This window comes from Epinephelus fuscoguttatus, linkage group LG15, assembly GCF_011397635.1.
Source record: "Epinephelus fuscoguttatus linkage group LG15, E.fuscoguttatus.final_Chr_v1".
Lineage (NCBI taxonomy): Eukaryota > Metazoa > Chordata > Actinopteri > Perciformes > Serranidae > Epinephelus > Epinephelus fuscoguttatus.
Window position 1 is genome coordinate 21,576,694 of NC_064766.1, and position 20,202 is coordinate 21,596,895.

At 44.6% G+C, this 20,202-nt stretch overlaps 1 protein-coding gene across 1 annotated transcript in view; it reads left to right on the top strand.

The window, feature by feature from the left end:
* LOC125901707 (solute carrier organic anion transporter family member 5A1-like) overlaps positions 1 to 20,202 on the top strand; it is a 69,914-nt gene that overhangs the window by 39,480 nt on the left and 10,232 nt on the right. The window contains exons 4-9 of the mRNA XM_049597567.1: positions 5,542 to 5,762; positions 6,258 to 6,422; positions 10,399 to 10,597; positions 17,563 to 17,722; positions 17,870 to 18,114; positions 19,119 to 19,183. Coding sequence (XP_049453524.1) covers positions 5,542 to 5,762; positions 6,258 to 6,422; positions 10,399 to 10,597; positions 17,563 to 17,722; positions 17,870 to 18,114; positions 19,119 to 19,183 — 1,055 coding nt within the window. The remainder of the gene's footprint in view (positions 1 to 5,541; positions 5,763 to 6,257; positions 6,423 to 10,398; positions 10,598 to 17,562; positions 17,723 to 17,869; positions 18,115 to 19,118; positions 19,184 to 20,202) is intronic.

Consider the following 20,202-nt stretch of genomic DNA (forward strand, 5'->3'; position numbering starts at 1 on the left):
AGCTCTCCTTTTTTCCACGTGGAGCGAAGTACCAACTCTTAGGTTCTGTACTCCAAAAAATAAATCACCATGGAGCGGGGGCTGACATTCTGCGGTGGTTTGGGACCCAGAGCCCGGTGGCAGCGTTGAATGCCAAGATCAATGTCCTGCAGCGACAGCTCAGCCTTAATAAAACGCTCAATAAATTCTTGCAGGCTGCTTCCCTCTGTGTCCTCAGGAATCCCATACACACGGGCGTTGTTTCTCCTCGAGCAAGATTCTAAGTCAGTCAGCTTGGCTTGAATTCTGTCTTGATTGTTTAAAGTTTGAGACAGCACCTCTTTCGCCGCCGCTGTCCACTCCTCCATATCTGCCACACGCTGTACTGCCTCCTCGGCTCAGTCTCTGGTTTCTTTCATGTCGGCCATAATTTCGTTCAGCTTTCCATTAACGTCCTCTCTAAAGCTAGCCAAATCCCTCTTCATGTCGCCAGAAAGGTTGTCACGGAGGCAGCTTAGTTCGTCCTTAATGTCTGAGCGAATGGCCAGTATCTCTTTGTGGATGGCCCCGATGCTAGCTTGCAGGCTATCCATAGCCATGTGTTCGTCATGCACGTCTTTGTTGACTGTTCCTGTTAAGTGTTTCTCACTATTTTCTTGTGTCTGGGTCAGTTTGCCGGTATTTTTTCGCGGCCTCCCCCTTCTCATTATATAGTTTAAGACTTAAAAAAGTTGAAACAGCTCTAATTTGGGGGATTTAGCAGACCATGCAGGGAGCGCCTGTTAAACACGTCCGTTCACCTCAGAAGGGAAGCGACAGTGTATGGTTTTATAATTACAGTTGTCTGATTTGGGATTTTGTGTGTTTAATCAGGAAGACTTTCTTTGTGCTCATCCATTCACAATTCTCTCCATCTCACCCCCACTGCTTCCTCTTATCTGCTGACTATGGGTATTCACTCTTCTAGTTATCCAATGAAGCTTTGCCACGATCTCCATCAGCCAATCATGACGCTACTGCAAAATTTTAAATCTGCTGTCTCTTGGAACCACAACTTTCTGACAAGACCAAGCACTTACTGGTAGTCCAATGTTTTAACAGCGAAAAAAAAGTTAAACTAAAATTATGTATCACAGAGCTTTCATACAGCTTTGCACACACATTACTCTTGGATGGATTACTCACGAGTGCAGGGTTGCACTGAAATGCCATGCATATCACATGAAAGGGCAGGACCAGAGCTTTCCAATGATACCACACATCATTGTGCTGTCATCCCATCATGCTATAAATACAGATTAATTGTCTACAAAATAAAAACCTGACCAATTTCTTTACAATCCATTATACAGAACTTGTTAACAGTCACTTCATATAGTGAGGAATAATATTATTACTATTTTTCTATGATCTTAGATGTAAATATTGCATGTTTCTTTCGGATAAAACACATTTTTAACTTGTGAATGAGTCAATGGAATTTCTTGCAATAATGAAAAAATACTGGCAATCATGTCCGCCTGGCACAAACCACATGTTTTGGACAGCTGTGAAGTGACAGAATGTCCCAGCATCATGGTTCTTATATTGCCAGATTCCAGAGAGTCTCCCCTCTTCATATATGGCAGAATATGTCTTCTTCCAACTTGCTATGGTGAGATACATGTAAAAATGTAATAATTTAGTCACACGGATTTGTTTTTTTCATTGATATAAAAATTAATATAAAATATAGGCACATAGTAGGACATAAAATGATTGCAAATCTGGTTAGCATGTGTATGTAGCCTTTATAATGACTGTGATATAAGCTTAAAAGTAAAGGCAGGAAAAACACCCCAAAAAGACCTAACCTACAATATTTGTATTTGTATCAATAAAGATCAACATTTTTCCCAATTTCTTTTTTATTTTTTTCATGAAGGGGTTCTTGTTTAATTTATAATGATTTAATTAATCACAATTAAAAGTTTTGATCATTTACCACTAACTGCTTTTTTGAAAAATACTCTATAATTCAATATTCTAAAAGCAAAATTGACTTTGATTATTATTGGTATCATCGGTTGACCCAAGTAGAAGAAGAAGAACTGATTTTGCACTTGTCCTGTGCATTTGACCCTAACTATGTAAGAACAGTGGTGCTATGGCAGACCCTCTGCGCTGTCATCAGCACAAATTATGTTCCCATGTGATAAAATCCACCGTCCCCCCTGATTTTATTTTACAACTTGAGTACTGGTTGTTATATATTACAGCTTTAATACTTTCCATACGAGTTAATTTATAGTTAACACAGATCGTATCTTTTTAAACGTGGTATATTTTGACAACCTTAATCGAGAACTATTTGGCTGCTTTGGGCTTGATGAAGTGTAATGTGTGTGTGTGTGTGTGTGTGTGTGTGTGTGTGTGTGTCTGTGTATCAAAGATAGGGCTGGATTAGTGCCAGTATAATATCTGTGTGCCAAAACCTTACGTTTTCCAGTTTGTAGTTTAGAGAATATAAAGGATAACTTCAGTGATATTCTTTAGTTTTCATCTTGGCAACAAATCCCATAAAGAAAAATTAAAATCTGCTCCATTGTTGTGCAGAAACCTTCAAACACATCAGTCACTCACACTGTTGCAATACGGGACATGATCCTTCATTTGCATTAGCACACACACACACTGCAGTTTTGTTTTTTTTTAAATTTATGTTTATAAGATTTCCTCATTGAACCAATTGGCTTGGAGCTGTGACAGTGACTGCCAGAGACAGTGTACAGGGGTCAGACAGTAGTATGTTTACATGCACAGTTAAGTGGAGCTACAGTTACAGCTCAGCTAGGCCATTTAATTGGACTCCTGCCCTTGTCCCAGTATACAAGCACAGGAGGGGAATTGATTTATTGACCAAAGTATGTCCGACTCTGCTACGATAGGTGAAGATATGCCCCCTTTCAGCTTGTTTGTATCGGACCTTTTTCCTGTTGACCTAATATTGCATCACAGACCAAACAAGTTAGCTACAGTTAGCTAGTGTTAAACTGGTACCATGGTGGACAACTTTACAGCTCTGTACATTTTGTTCATCCAAAAATGCACAGCTCTGGAATTAGATTTCACCATGTTGTTACCGACTTCTTCTTTTGTTGTGCATTTAATGCTATTTGACTTCCGGGTCAAAGCCCAGGGTGAAATTGTGGAGCATGCTCAGAGTGCCTCGGCCAGTTTGGGTCTGATTGACTGTATACATGTAGGAGGAATTCAACTCCCAGTCACATAATCTGGGTGTGTTATTCCGACTTTGAGAAATTTGATTTGGTATGATTTCAGTCATACTAACGTGTACATGTATTTTAAAAGTCTGGTTTTAGTCGGACTAACACAATAAATCGATTTTCTCTGATGTCATGTAAACATACTGAGTGTTGGTTTTGGTCTCTTCACGGGATTTGTTGACAAAAATAAAATACTACAATTTATTCCAAATTGCTCACTAGGGGCAGAAAACTGCAGATTCGCCTTCATTTTCAAATACCCATCGCACGTCTTAGTCCTCATTTCGGTCCAAGCACACCTACTTCCTAAAAGCTGAAACAGTGCTAGCAGCCTAGCACCAGGCAAACAATAGCAAACAGTCAGACTTTGTGATATCGTTTCCAGATTAAACCTGTGATTCTCACGCCTATGAATAAACTTTGCACAAACAAAGAACATTTCTAGTGTTCTAAGACCCCCCCCCCCCCGTAAGAACGAGGAACCAGGATCAAACTTCTTAAGGGCCGTACATGTGCCGTGTTTTTTGCACCCTCAGATACATTGTTTTCAATGTATTCATGCGGCAGGCAGGTACACTTTGCAGTGTGCACTTGTTCCCAAGTTCCCATCTTTCAGGGCGAATGACTGCATCTTGAGATAAACTGAGTTCAACTTTTGGAAGGCAGCAGCCTGCACCGCATGTCATGTGACGAGGACCAACCAATCACAGCCGAGAGATATCTTTCCCTTCTGTAAATATCAGTCTGTGATAAATATGAAGAAGAAGTTGATCATGTTAGTGCAGGGCTGCCAGAGCTTTACATCGGTCCCACAGACAATAGGTCTACGCACAAACAGCGTCTGGAAGAAGATCGGCTCTGCACTCAGGAATTCAGGCAAGTAGGCTATGGTTTGATACTTGTTGAGGTTTTTCAGCAACCTAAGATGCAACCTGCCACCGTGCTCTTGAAAACTGGCACGGAAAATGTACAAGAGTAGCACCCAGCTTCCAACCTCGTGTTTTCCAGGAGTTTAAAGATGCGGCATGTGTACGGCTCCTTAGAGCGCCATCTTCAGGGACTTTTTTTTAACACCTGTTTCAGAGTACAGGAGGAACCTAGAGTGACGCAAGTTCTCACTGATTGTTGAACGCGAGAGCCAGCGCAGCACCATTTTTTAAAATTTGTCAACAGAATCCAGAAACACCGCATTAAGGAAAAACTCTATGACAAATGTGGACAAATGGACCAACAGTGAGGTCGGCTTCATGGAGCATATATGCGGCAGTGGCTAAAATCTGATTTTAACTTGTCAGAGTGAAAGTGATGGTGCTTTACAAGCTGCTGGATGGTTTACATTACGTTACCTCAAAGTTCTTTTTGGCGGTGCAGATGCGAACAGAAAAAACGCCCCTGAAGGTATGTAGGTAGTTCTCGGAGGAGCTCCTCAGCTGGCAGCTCCTCTCAGGGAATCCCCGAAACTGTTTGGTCTGAAAGTCTTAATTTGGATCAGGAAATATAAAACATGGGTAAAGCCTGAAAATCTGACAAGATATTTGATGCCACTGTTAGATACTGAGGCTGGACGCCAAGCCCAGTTTGAAGCTAACTTTCGATTGAATTTTGGATTTTTACTTAGTGTTAAATGTACTGTTGTCCCCATTGTGTACTCCACCTGTATTATGTATACTTCATAGGGTAATATAACATGACTCCTCACTCATGCCTGTTTCTGTGCCAGTGATTATTGAAGCGATATTAATGTGAATCAAGAGGAGAAAAACTGCGACTGATAAAGACAGTCAACCACATTATGAATTATACTTTGTGCTGGAAGCCCACACTCTACCAAAATGCAGCATCGCTCTAAGTACATAAGATGCATGTTTGCTCTTTGGGTCACGTTTTTCTGTACATACTTTATATCCATCTGTAAATGTGCTGCTGTGTATGAGATGTGGTTATTCATCTATTCACAGCTCTCAGTGATGCCATCTTCTTACTGACAGCATAACTAGTGAGTCACTAGCTAACAGCCACAGGCTTCCTACATGAATTATAGGTGATGATAGCAGGAAGAGGATGGATGAGTGTACCAGTGATTTTGCACAAGCCTGACGACGGTTAATTTTATTTATTTATGTGCACAGTAATGAGGCACAGAAATAAAATTATACCAAGTCCAGAGTGATAATCTTTGATAGCCCAGAGAGAAGAGTCAAGTGTCTGGTCGATGACTGGCTCGCCTGAATTTACCTCTTGATTGTTTTTCCAGTATTTTTGAATATTTGATTTCAATCCTCCCTCGTCTGTCCAGGTGGAGCGGGTTCCTGCTGTGTGCCGTGGCCATGCTGCTGGTCATCTTCCCCATGTTCACCTTCCCCAAGAAGCTGCCGCCCCGACACAAGAAGAAAAAGAGGAGGAAAAAGCTAAGCCTGGACGACCTGTCCAGCGACGACGACGTCCTCAAGGAAAAGAGCAACAACAACAAGAGCCAGGCGGTCACCTCGTCCATGGGCTTCGGCAAGGACATCAAAGGTACCAGGAAATAGTGTGACGAGTCAGCGAAGGCTGCTGATGTCACTGATGATGTCAACTCTAAACAGAGGGTCTCCAGAGTTGTGGAGAAAACAGTCTAAAAAAAACAGTCTAAAGTATGAGTCCATCTGTTTCTTAACTTCAATGCAGCACAGAATGCATTTAGTAAAAGTACGGTTGGGTTGCAACAGTATGAGATTTTGGAGGTATGATAACCATCTCTGAAAATGCATGCATAATATTATGTTTATTCCACTCCATTCCAGAGAAGAGTTGATGATCACTTAAATTAAGTGGAGAAAAAAGCGGATGTATCAATATCGGTATTGGTTATCAGTGAAATGAGTTATTACATATCGGCATATCGGATATCAGCAAAAATTCCAATATCGCACATCCCCAGTTATTAGTGTGAAATTGCGCCGATAACCTCATTACAAAAACCATAATGTAAACCCTTTCTCTTTGTCCACTCTTCTTCTTCTCCTCTTTCAGACCTGCCCAAAGCAGCAGTGAGGATTCTCAGCAACGTGACCTTCTTGTTCGTCAGCCTCTCCTACACAGCAGAAAGCGCCATCGTCACCGCTTTCATCACCTTCATCCCCAAATTCATCGAATCGCAGTTTGGCATCCCGGCCTCCAGTGCCAGCATCTATACTGGTGAGCTGGATTACACCCCATATTGCACCAAAGCAGCAAAGTAATCTCATCACCCGATCCAATCTCTGAAATCTTTGCAACTAATCGTCATTCACACACTGAAATCTAAAGTTTCAGAAGCAGGATTTATCTCTCATGAAAGTAATTAATTTGGGATGTATGTGAGCATCTTAAAGGCCAAAGCGTTCCCTGCCTTCTTCTCTGAACTGCCTTGTAATGTCTCCACAGCAGCACAGACAGGATGCAGACAGACCAGAATATTCAAACAACACCCAGGACTTTAAATTTCTGCCTGTTCAGCGCTGCTGGTTTTATCTTAGAGCAGAGCAGGGGAGGCTGTCGACCCAGAGCTGCAAGCCAACACACATTAATAATAAAGAAACTGCTGGTCTTCAAATGAAGGGGGCACCTGGGACACAGAGCTGGAGCCCTCAGTGCATTACACACACACACACACACACACACACACAAAATTAGAAACACACAGATACAAGCAAAAATGCACTCCGCACACACTCACAAGCACATGCATGCTTAAACAGGCATACAGGCTAATATAATACATGCTCAACCACGATGCATTAACAAGCTAGCAAGGTAACATGCTAACATTTAAATATAAACAAACAAGATACAACATATTATGTTTAATCTTAAGCACCAGCACACTGAGGGAAATTCCTTGTATGTGAAAAATTATAAAACGATAAACTTGATTCTGATTCTGACATCGTGTTTTCCCATTAGCTGAAGTTTAATGTTATGGACATGATATTGTTTCATTATGAGGTTAACAAAGCACCTTTTCAGACTGTCTCTCCTTGAAGACGTTCATAGTATTACACTTGCTAATTTTTTTTTTTTTTTTTTTTTAATTCTTGCCTGTGTGTCCTTTAGCATCAGACTGTCTGTTTTTTATGGACACTCTATGTACGTGCATGGAAGGGCAGAGAGGTGTGCTCAGCCGTAGGCTTTCCATGTAGGCCCAAAGAAAGGCAGAGGGGTCCCAGAGCAGCGCCATAGCACCTTATATAATAATGCAAATGGAAATAAAAATGTAATAAAAATGAAATAAAATATAGAAATTATAAACAGATAAAAATTCAGTGTCCACAATGTACACATTGACTGCCACATTTTGCTTTTTACTATTTAAAATGGGTGAAAACCTGTTTGATTGTAAAGCTGGTGTCTCTCTGTTTATCATAAGAAATCCACTCCGCACCAGGGACAGTTAGTGAGATGCAGCCCGCACACACACAGTGACAGGGCTAACTGTTAGCATCCCTCGGCTAAAGTGTTGGTGTGAATTTGTTGGGACAAATGCTGCGTCTAACCTGTGTAGAAACAGAAGTTTCAGAAACACTGAATGTTAAGAATGTAAATCTCAAACCTTAGATTGGTTGGAGCTATTATGCTCTCTCTGAGCTGCTTCTGTTTCACGGCGCTTTGTGAGACATTACCTCTGAGTCGGAGCCTGTTATCATGAGCATTTAAGTTCAGCAGTAACCCCCAATCAAAGAGCCAATCAGAGCTTTCCCTCTGCCTTGTTCTGAGAAGTGAAGAGGCTGAGAGGAAAGTTCTGCTCAAAGCTGATGGCCTTTTTTAGTGATGGTGGCTATTTTGGTATCCTGTAGCTCAGGGGTGTCCAGATGTTTTTGAATGGGGGCCAGATAAGATAACTTGAAAGTGCCTGGGGGGCGGCTGCTTTTTGCATCATAGGGGTTATTAAAAAATTCAAAAAATTCAAAGTGTTCTTGCTTGATTAACAAACAAAGAGTGGTGGGCCACATATAGTACATTTTCAAAGACAAGCCATGAGCCGTTTAAATTCAGTCCCTGGGCCACAATTAGCCCCCAGGACATGCTTGCTGTAGCTATTGGTAGCAAAATTATTATTTATTATTATTATTATGATTTGGAAGTTTAAGTGGCACCTTTGCTTGTCTCTTTAGACTTGATAGGCTAAAATAATATATGTGTGTGTGTGTGTGTGTGTGTGTGTGTGTGTGTGTATTATTTCACTAACATGACACACACTTCTCTGTTTTCAGCTGGCCAGTGTTTCTTAGCACATAAAGACTGTTTGATTATGAGGACTCTGACATCCTGGTATTAGGATGGACTTAAGATACCTTTAAATTTTGACTGCCTGCTCATATTATTCTTTACTGCAATTTTCAAGAGTGTAATTACAAATAAGACGCTCGCCTTTTGAAAACAAAACAAGATTGATTACAAAGTGCTCTACGTCATTAGTCACACTTGCTGGCTCTGAGTCATCTGAACTTTCCACACAGAAAGCTGTTATTGATGGCTGAAGTTTTTAAGCACCGAACAAACAAATTTCATCTAGCAAAATATTTATTTGTTTAGCATTTTTAAAAACCTGATAGCACTGGTAAGATTTTGTCCAAAGAAATTCCATCTTGGGATACTTTTGTTATCAGAAATGTTTAGTTGCATAACTGTCTCAGCTGTAGGAGGAGTGGGCTGTGAAGCCTCTGATTAAAACTGCCACTCATGCATGTTTTCATATTGTGCCAGCCTCTTGTGGGTGAAATCAAAATATTCCTTAGAAACCTGCTCATAGACTTGTGAAGGTCACAGGACCCCAGTTTGAAATTAAATAAAAGTCTGTTGCTGTTGAGTGTCTGTGGAGTATGGCTGTGATTTAACTTGAGTGGGTAGAACAAGGCACTGACAGCCCAAAATGACAATCATGACTATTTTGATCAATACTGAGATCACAATTATTTATAACGATTACACATTGATTTTTGGAACAAAATATTTTTTATTGCACTTTTACATTTTAACAAACTGAGCACTGTTCTCATTTCCATGTTGTGCTACATTCCTGCTCATTTACAAATCTTTGCATCAAGGCTGGGCAATATGGACAAAAATTCATATCACGGTATTTTCTACCAAACAGGCTACATGTTTTCAGTTGCACGTCAAAGCCACACTTAAGATGTCACAAGCAGTTTTATAAAAACAGACTGTGATCAAAATAAAATGCAAAGACAGGGATTTTTGTTTCCCTGTTTGAAAATATGGAGTTGCACAACAGTTACACCCCCAAAACATCAGTCAGCGGTTCTTCTGATTCCTTCCTATGCAACCAATTGGCAAATCTCATTCAGGGGCCCTATTTAAACTGCTCCGGCCTGCCTACTGTTGCTGTTTCCTCTGTAAGCCACTTTGCAACCTGCCTCCACCCCAGCTCCTCCTTTTCAGGCTGTGTCTGACTTATCAACGTAATTTCTGGTTGTCATTGATGCTGCTCTGTTCTGTTCCCGGGGGGTCTTTGCTGCTGCTCTCCCTGCCTTAGGCTTTCCATGTAGGTGCATGGAAGGGCAGGGAGGTTTGCTCTCTCTCTGCCTAAGGTTTCCTCGATTGCGTGTGGAAGGGCAGAGAGGTGTGCTCTCTTGGAGTCATGTTTGTGTCCACCTGATGAGTGTTACTCTGATATTCACTCTCCTTTTAGCTCTAGTTTGGTCTCCACCAGCTCCTGAGAAGAAACAGCTAGCTCTTTAGCTTTTAAATACTAAACACTTTTTTCACTAGGTCATCACTTGATTTTGTCGGTCTGCTGTTTGGTGCTGGGCAGGTGGTGTGCAGTTGGTTTATTAGGGCTTGTTTCCTGAAAACAGCTGTCTGCTGAAGAGTGTCCTGAGACCACAAGTGGGAGGTGAAAAGGCTTAAAAAGCTCATTAGAGCTGCAGAGTTGGGGCAGATATTCTGTGGGTTCACCAGTGTGAATGACAGCAAAGTAATTAGATTCATTGTTATTACAGAAAATAGTGATTTGATGAGTTTTTAAGTGACACAAGGGACATAAATCTTAAGGTACATTCTCTTTCTCTGTCCTGCCTCCCGCTGTTACTCACTTTCAGATTTTAACTGTATATTAGTTCAGCAAGCAGTGTTTATATCAATTTGTAATACGTGCGTTTCTCTTCCTCCTCAGGTGTGATTATTGTGCCCAGTGCCGGTGTGGGCATCGTGCTGGGTGGCTACATCATTAAGAAGCTGAAGCTGGGAGCTCGTGAGTCGGCCAAGCTGGCTATGATCTGCAGCGGAGTCTCCCTGCTCTGTTTCTCCACACTGTTCATCGTGGGCTGCGAGAGCATCAACCTGGGAGGAATCAACATCCCCTACACCACTGGGTGAGGAGGGGGAACTGGGAGGGTGAAATTCAGGGGAAGGGCTGAGTTTTTATGCATCACTGCTGACGAGGAAGCGTCACGTCACTGCAGCATCGAGGCTGTCTGTTTAGTGTCTAATCTGAATTGAAGATTTACGCCGGGGGTCGAGTGTTTGGTGTGCGGTTTCCACAGTGATGTGATTGTGGAGGATGGAGCGAGGCAGCCAAAACACACTTTATGAGAGGAGGAAGGTGGAGATAAAGACAGGAGAGAACAAGCAGACAGAAGTAAGAGATAAACAGACTGCGGAGGAAGAGTTAAAAAAAAACACCCACAGAGAAAAACACAGAATTATGAAAGAGAGAGGCCAGGTGGAGAAAGAGACGCAGCCTTGGTGACCATTGTGACGTCATCTCAACATATAAATAGTCTGTTTCTCCTTTGTCAGCCTTTTTCTCTGTCTCTATCCGATCCTGTTATGTTGATCCAGTTAAACACACTCTGTTGTAACCTTGATAAAATGTAAATGGGTGGGTTACAAAAAATTTGGCACAAACTTCCACATAACAGTGAACTGATTAGATTTTGGTGGTCAAAGGTCAAGGTCACTGTAAGCTTGCATCTGCTGCATTCTAGTAAATACAATATCTCAAGAACACCATGAGGGAAATTATCTTTAATTTTGGCACAAACGTCCATTTGGACTCAGCAATGAACTGATAAGAATTTCATGATGAAAAGTTAAAGGATACTGTGACCTTGTGTCCTGCTCTTTCTCATGCATGCAATATCTCAAGAGGGCCTTGGGTGAATTTCTTCAAATTTGGCACAAACTTCCACTTGGACTGGACAATGAACTGATAAGAATTTGGCGATCAAAGGTCACTGTGACCTTGTGCCCTACTCATTCTTGTGAATGCAGTGTCTCAAGAGGGCCTCAAGGGAGTTTCCTGAAATTTGGCACAAACATCCACTTGGACTCAAAAATGAACTGATTAGATTTTGGTGGTCAGAGGTCAAGGTCATTGTCAGCTTGCATCTGTGAGGGAACCGTAAGGGAAATTATTTTTAAATTTTTATTTTAAATTTCAGACTCAACAATGAACTGATTAGAATTTTGTGATGAAAAGTGAAGATTTTACCTTAAATTGTGGGCAGTATTTTATGTGCACATTTTTATTTTCAAAATGACTAATGTATTAATCAAGAAAATGAGTAGCAGATTAAAAAAAAAGTTAATTGTCGCCTTAAACATCAAAATTGAATCTTTGGTAAGAAAAAAGAACTTTTTTTTCACAATCTCATGCAGGGTAGTTTTTAAATGTTTTGATTTTTGTTTGATCATGTTTGAGTGTCATACATTATGAGCAGTGACAGAAAAGACAAGCAAATAACTACAAATAAACTTTCATTGACTTCTGGCCAAAATACACAGAAGCAGTGGTCAGCCATTAACATCCACTAAAGTCTGCTCATTCTGGGTTTTTTTTTGACAGCCAAACTGTCACATTTTAATGCTTACAAATTCAACCATCTGTGATTTTATGATCGTGTTGATGGACACATGTATATTTTTTGGCACAGATTTCTGATGTCTAGATTTTTAACGTCCTCCCTCACGGTCACTCCTCTCAGGTCTCATTTCAATGGCGGGAGTAATCGGGGTCTTTGAAAGCTTTCACTTACATCAGAGACAGCCGTTTGCTGACTGCAGTTTGGCCTTTCTTGTATGAAATCATTTCCCGGTGTGACGGAGTCAGTGGTAGTTTTTATCGCCCCATCTGTGGCTGACGTCGGGGAGGAAGCGAGTGTTCAGATCGGTGCAGGATAACAGATAGCGAGCCAGTAAATGGAGGCGTTTTCTTTTGGACGGAGCGTCCCTGAGAGCGATTACATGGCAACGATGGAAAATGTCCAAGGACAGCTTGGAAGAGACGATCTCTGGCTGACTGCCTTGTTTTTTTTCTCTCTTGTGTTTCTTTTTTATTTCCCGCTTTCAGTCTGTCTGTCTGTCCTTCTTGCCCTCTCTCCTCATCTTTGGCTGTTTCTAATGCTCTTTTTTTTCATCCCTCTGTTCTTTCATTTCTTTCAACATCTTTGTCTCTTGTTTTTTTATCCCTTCTATCATCCTCGTCCATCGTTCCTGCTACTTCTTCTAGTCTTTTTTTTCCATAGTCCTTTTCTCGTCATCTCTCCTGAACACTTTTTTCCCCTCCTTTTTCTGTTACCCTCTAATCTCTTATCCTTGTAGCTCCCTCCTCCTCATTGTCGTCCTTTTTCCTTCCTGTCTTCCTCCATCACTTTACTTTCTCTTTCTTCTTTATTCTGCCTTATCTTCACTCATTTCCTCTTCTACTGTCCATCTGTCTTTTTTTTTCTCACAATTCTTTTCCTTCTTTTGCTTCTTTTCGTATGTTTTTTTTTCCAGCCATGCAGTGTTGGTCACTCGTTAGGTGTGTTTGTGAATTCAAAGTATTTCTAAGATTGACATGAAGTTTGGGGCAGATGTTTGTTATCTACAGGTGATGTAGCCTGACTTTTCATCAGGCTCTAACTAGTTTCAAAATGTCCACTTTCCTACACGTCAGTACATGACAGCATTTAGAAAAAAATTGTCCCCAAATTTTTCACTAATGGTAACACAACATTTCATATATATGTTAGCATTATTATAGCATGCAAGGCATTATTATTGACAGGTAATAAGGGGAGGGTGTGTGTGTAACATCCATGTTTCGCCAACAAAAAAAAAAACAGTATCTTTTATTAAAGCCGCTACAAGGAACTTTTAACTGGATATGCAAAAGTCTCTCATTTCTGCGGATGTCTGTGCGTGACCTACAACAGCAAATGAGACCATCGGTGTGAAGATAAGCTATTTCTATATAGTGTATATCCATACCTTTAGGAAACTGTGTCCGGGTCTGCACCAGGTCGCTTCCAGGACAAAGCGATTTACGGCACTCAGACGGCACACTTCATCTTACCTAGCTGCTTACATTTATAAATAGTCGCTATTCCCCCTCCTCGACCCGACATCCGCGGGGAGTTAAAATAGCAGCAATCATCGGGTAAAAGTTCTGTGAAAGCACTGGACTCACCAACAGTCAGCCATGTCTCAGTCACACAATCCTTGGGAAGTCAGGAAATCCTTCAGGATAAACATTTTGTTCGCTAGCGATCTAGCATTTACCAGCCCAATCCTGGCAGGAGCCAGCAGGTCCACGGCGTTAGCTGTCCGGGGAGCCACACACAGAGGCCGCAGGTTGCGCAGATTCACCCCGCGCCAGCGGAGACGAGGAGGGCAGGGGCTGCAGGGCTGGAACACCTCATCTGGGCCGACAACAGGTACCAGCCAGGTGTCGACAGGGTCCAGCAAGTGCCAAGAAATAAAGAGGCGAGGCACTGCTCCATACTCAGTCCAAGAAACCGTGGAAGTGCTTGCCAAACAGGCCTTTTTTTTTTTTTAACAACCAGGGGCTCCTCCGAGAACCATCACCTTATTGTGGTGGAGGAGTTTGAGTGCCCTAACGACCCTAGGAGCTATGCTGTCGGGGGCATTTTGCCCCTGGTAGGGTTTCCCATGGCAGATTGGTTCTGGGCGAAGGGTCAGACGAAGAACGGTTCAAAAGACCCTTCATGATGGATACGAACAAGGTCATGTGTACCCGGCCCGGAGGGTTACCGGGGCCCCGCCCTGGAGCCAGGCCTGGGGTTGGGGCCTGTGGGCGAGCGCCTGGTGGTCGGGCCTTCGCCCATGGGGTCCGGCCGGGCCCAGCCCGAACCGGCTACATGGGCTCGTCCCCCTGTAGGCCCACCACCCGCAGAGGGATCCAGAAGGGTTCGGTGCAATGTGGATTGGGCAGCAGACCGAGGCAGGGGCCTTGGCGGTCCGATCCTCGGTTACAGAAGTTGGCTCTTGGGACATGGAATGTCACCTCTCTGGCGGGGAAGGAGCCAGAGCTTGTGGAAGAGGTTGAGTGCTACCGGCTAGATATAGTCGGCCTCACCTCGACACATAGTTCCGGGTCTGGAACCCTAGTCCTTGAGAGGGGTTGGACTCTCTCCTTCGCTGGAGTTGCTCTGGGTGAGAGGCGGAGGGCCGGGGTGGTAGCCGCCAGACTCTCTGCCTGTACATTGGGGTTTACCCCGGTAGACGAAAGGGTTACTTCCCTGCGCCTTCGGGTCGGGGAACGGGTCCTGACTGTTGTCTGTGCTTATGCACCGAACAACAGTTCAGAGTACCCACCCTTTTTGGAGTCCCTGGGACGGGTGCTGGACAGTGCCCCGACCGGGGACTCCATTGTTCTGCTGGGGGACTTCAACGCTCACGTGGGCAATGACAGCGGGACCTGGAGGGGCGTGACTGGGAGGAACGGCCTGCCCAATCTGAACCCGAGTGGTGTTCAGTTATTGGACTTCTGTGCGGGTCGCAGTTTGGCCATAACTAACACCATGTTCAAACATAAGGATGTCCATCGGTGCACGTGGCACCAGGACAGCCTAGGTCGCAGGTCAGTGATCGACTTTGTAGTCGTATCATTTGACCTGCGGCCATATGTTCTGGACACTTGGGTGAAGAGAGGAGCAGAGCTGTCAACTGATCACCACCTGGTGGTGAGTTGGATCAGATGGTGGGGAAGGCGCGCGCGCAGACCTGGCAGGCCCAAACGAACAGTGAGGGTCTGCTGGGAACGCCTGGCGGAAGAACCTGTCCAGATGATCTTCAACTCCCACCTCCAGGAGAGCTTCGACCGCGTCCCGAGGGCGGAGGGGGACATTGAGTCCGAATGGGCCTTGTTCCGCTCTGCCATTGTCGAGGCGGCGGTTGTGAGCTGTGGCCGCAAGGCTGCTGGGGCCAGTCGCGGCGAGCCGTCAGGCTGAAGAAGGAGGCCTACAGGGCATGGTTGGTCTGTGGGTCTCCGGAAGCAGCTGACAGGTACCGGCGGGCCAAGTGGGGCGCAGCGGCAGCAGTCGTTGAGGCAAAAACTCGGGCATGGGAGGAGTTTGGTGAGGCCATGGAGGAAGACTATCGATCGGCCTCGAGAAAGAGGTTCTGGCAAACCGTCCGGCGCCTCGGGGGGGAAGGCGGCAACTTGCTCACACTGTTTACAGTGGGGGCGGGGAGCTGCTGATGTCAACTGGGGACATTGTCGGGCGGTGGAAGGAATACTTTGAGGAGCTCCTCAATCCCACCAACACGTATTCCAGTGAGGAAACAGAGACAGGGGTCTCGGGGGCGGGTCGTCCAATTTCTGGGGCAGAAGTTGCTGAGGTAGTGAAACAACTCCGAGGCGGCGGAGCCCCGGGGGTGGATGAGATTCGTCCTGGATATCTCAAGGCTCTGGATGTTGTGGGGCTGTCCTGGCTGACACGCTTCTGCAACATTGCGTGGACATTGGGGGCAGTGCCTCTGGAGTGGCAGACCGGGGTGGTGGTCCCCATTTTCAAGAAAGGGGACCAGAGGGTGTGTTCCAACTACAGGGGGATCACACTCCTCAGCCTACCCGGTAAGGTTTACTCCAGGGTGCTGGAGAAGAGGGTCCGGTCGATAGTTGAACCTTGGATTGAGGAGGAGCAATGTGGTTTTCGTCCCGGACGCGGAACCGTGGACCAGCTCTTTACCTTCGCCAGGGTGCTGGAGGGGGCATGGGAGTTTGCCCAACCAGTCCACATGTGTTTTGTGGATTTGGAGAAGGCTTACGACCGTGTCCCCAGGGGCATCCTGTGGGGGGTGCTCCGGGAGTATGGGGTTGGTGGCCCCTTGCTAAGGACCATCCAGTCCCTGTACCAAAGGAGCATGAGTCTGGTTCGCGTGGCTGGCAGTAAGTCGGACCTGTTCCCGGTGAGGGTTGGACTCCGCCAGGGCTGCCCTTTGTCACCGGTTCTGTTCATAACTTTTATGGACAGAATTTCTAGGCACAGCCGAGTGGTGGAGGGTGTCAGGTTCGGTGACAGGAGGATCTCGTCCCTGTTTTTTACGGATGACGTGGTCCTCCTAGCTCCATCGAACAGTGACCTCCAGCTCTCGCTGGGGCGGTTCGCAGCCGAGTGTGAAGCGGCTGGGATGAGAATCAGCACCTCCAAGTCTGAGGCCATGGTCCTCAGCCGGAAAAGGGTGGATTGCCCACTCCGGGTCAGGGGAGAGGTCCTGCCTCAGGTGGGGGAGTTTAAGTATCTCGGGGTCTTGTTCACGAGTGAGGGTAGAATGGAGCGGGAGATTGACAGGCGGATTGGGGCGGCGTCAGCAGTGATGCAGGCGCTTAACCAGTCCGTTGTGGTGAAGAGGGAGCTTAGCCAGAAAGCGAAGCTCTCGATTTACCGGTCAATCTATGTTCCAATCCTCACATATGGTCACGAGCTCTGGGTAGTGACCGAAAGAATGAGATCGCGAGTACAAGCGGCTAAAATGAGTTTCCTCCACAGGGTGGCTGGGCTCAGCCTTAGGGATAGGGTGAGGAGCTCAGACATCCGGGAGGGACTTGGAGTAGAGCCACTGCTCCTCCACATCGAGAGGAGCCAGTTGAGGTGGTGCGGGCATCTGGTAAGGATGCCTTCCGGACGCCTCCCTTGGGAGGTGTTTCGGGCATGTCCAACCGGGAGGAGACCTCGGGGCCGCCCCAGAACACGCTGGAGGGATTACATCACCCGGCTGGCCTGGGAACGCCTCGGGGTTCCCGCGGAAGAGCTGACGGAAGTGGCTGGGGAGAGGACTGTCTGGGCTTCTTTGCTGAGGCTGCTGCCCCCGCGACCCAGACCCGGATAAGCGGAGGACGACGAGTACGAGTACGAGACGAGTACAACCAGGGGAATTTTATGTCCAGTTTTGTGTCACTTCACAATTATCATGCAGAAAATTACCGTAATTAATTCTTTAAATGTGGCTATCAGTGATCTAAAAAAATACAGTTTAAAAAAAAGGCATATAAATTAATTGAGTTATAAAAAACAAACCTAAATATCCGTTGTGTGTTTTCTCTCTCCAGACCAACTCTCACCATGACCCAGAGGAACCTGACAGGGGGTTGTAATGTGAACTGCGGCTGTAAAATCCACGAGTACGCTCCAGTCTGCGGCTCAGATGGCATCACCTACTTTAACCCCTGCCTAGCCGGCTGCAGCAGTGTGGCCAACGACAGCACCGGGGTGAGCATCAGGGATAGTGGATGACCTGGACTCGTTAAAAAACTTAAAAAGCTAAAAAAAAATTTTTGATTGTTTTAGATGTCAATAGAACTAGAGAGTGTTAAAAATAAATAGTGATTTCATGTGATTTCAATAACTACTCTCCAGATCCGTAACTACTCGGATTGCGCCTGCGTCCAGAGCCGGCAGGTCATCACGCCGTCTTCCAGCGGTCAGGGCAGCAACCAGCTGCAGCTCGTCATCGTCAAGACCTACCTGAATGAGAATGGCTATGCCGTGTCGGGGAAGTGCGACCGCACCTGCAGCACCCTCATCCCCTTCCTCATCTTCCTCTTCATTGTCACACTCATCACTGCCTGCGCCCAGCCCTCCGCCATCATCGTCACGCTCAGGTACGACCTTCTAAAACAGTGGATCTCAAACTTTATTCAATAATGTACCCCGTGACCAGTGCTAGGGGTGGACGATATGACCCTAAAGTAATATCACAATATTTCAGGGTATTTTTGGTGATATGAGAAAATAGTAAAAAGAAATATATATTATTAATTTAAGAACATTGAATTGCAACAAAATAAGTGATATAGTTTTACCTTCAAATATTCAGTAAAAACAAAAATGATTTCTCATTTCTTTAGTTTGTAAACAACAGTAACTCAGTGAGCTTCAGATTCTGTATACAATATTGATAGTTTAATGCTAACATTTTTAGCGCCAGCCTATGGCATTGTGTGGCATGTATAAGAGGAGGAGATTTCCTCTGCTCATATGAAGCCAGGATAAATCCTGAAGTATAAATCCCTGAAGGATAAATTACACAAGACTTAAAATGCTTAATTAAAGGGCTTTATTGTCTTCAAAATGTATTGCTTCTTATCTGTGAAATTAAAGTAAATAAAAGCTTCATTTCCACTGAGGGAAATGGTTTCAGCTTCCAGAAACAGTCAGGACGTCTGCATCACCACAATGTTTAGTTACAACTGTGGGGAGGCGCATGTCAGGCTACGGCGTAGGTTACGGCATAGGCTTTACGTCGATGTGGAGCCCACGCCGTAGCTACAGTGTCAATTCAACGCAGAAGTATAAATTCCCTATTACTCGAGGAATCGTTTCAGCCCTAGACTCAGGGCCACGGCTAGTCTCTTAAAGGGGCGGGGCAGTGGCAAAACCCATGTGACACAGATACAGGAAATGAATCTAAAGTGAGCCATCTTGGTTTATCAGTGGTCTCTGTTAAGTACAAGTGATTCAGTGGTCACTTAGCAACAATTTAAAAAAGAAAAGACGCAGCAAGCTCAGTCTGATCAGGGCCTTACATTCCACTTCCTGTTTGGTTTACATCATCCTCTTTTACCGTGATGTCCCTCAGTGATGACATCTCTGTGCGGTTCTGCAGGTCTGTAGCGGAGCAGGAGAGGCCATTCGCTCTGGGAATGCAGTTTGTTCTCCTCAGGACTCTCGGTGAGTAAAACCACACGATAAAATAAAACTTCTACTTCCTTTTGTCTTCGCACAGTGACAGAAGATTTCTAGTATTTTTACCAGGTTTGTTTTTGACATGAAAAGACTCCAAATGAAAGGGTTGAGTATCAGCAGTGTTATCTGAGGACTCTTGTAGGAGGAAGAGAGGAGCGTCAGCTAAACGCATTGATTGTAAATACACTGCACATTCTGTAACTGCTGACCGTGGAGCTGATTAAGCGCCAGGAAATGAGATGTTGTCTCTTTAATGCCTCAACATCACTGTTCCTCTGAATAAGGAGTAAAGAGCTAAACTGGATTTGATACACGGGACCTGTCGGTATGAATCAGTCAGAAAAGAAACACAAACTGGGGATGTGGAATTTAAAAGACAGGTGCATTAACCAGGCAGGGAGGGGAAATACAAGATGCTTTGCATCATGGGAATTGTAGGATCCAGTGTGTTTGGAGCCAGGTGTGATACCTCATCTGCTTCTGTCATTCTGACAAATCAGATTTTTTTATTTTTTATATGTGTTTCTCACATGTTAAATAACTTTACTGAAGTGAATTAAACAGGAAGTAGATTTACAGTTTAGATTTAGGATCTGTGGTTATTTCTGTGCTCATGGCTTTTCTCTTGTTGTTTTTTCCCCTCCACCACCTTCCTGTATTTTTACCATTTTCCTCTTCTTCACATCTCTTTTCCTTTCACTCTCTTCTTTGCCTACTCTTTTCCTTTCCTACTTTACCTTCTATTGTTTCCTTTCCCTCCCTCCTCACTCTTTTCTCTCCTCTTCCCCTGTCATATCGTCTCTCCTCCTCTCATCTTCCTTCCTTTAATCTCATCTTTTCCCTCTCCTTTTTGCCTCCTCTTTTCCTTTCCTACTTTGCCCTCTCTTGTTTCCTTTTCCTCCCTCCTCACTTTTTTCTCTCCTCTTCCCCTGTCATGTCTTCTCTCATCTCACGTCCTTTCCTTTCCATCTCTGTCTTTTTACTCTCTTCTTTACCCACTCTTT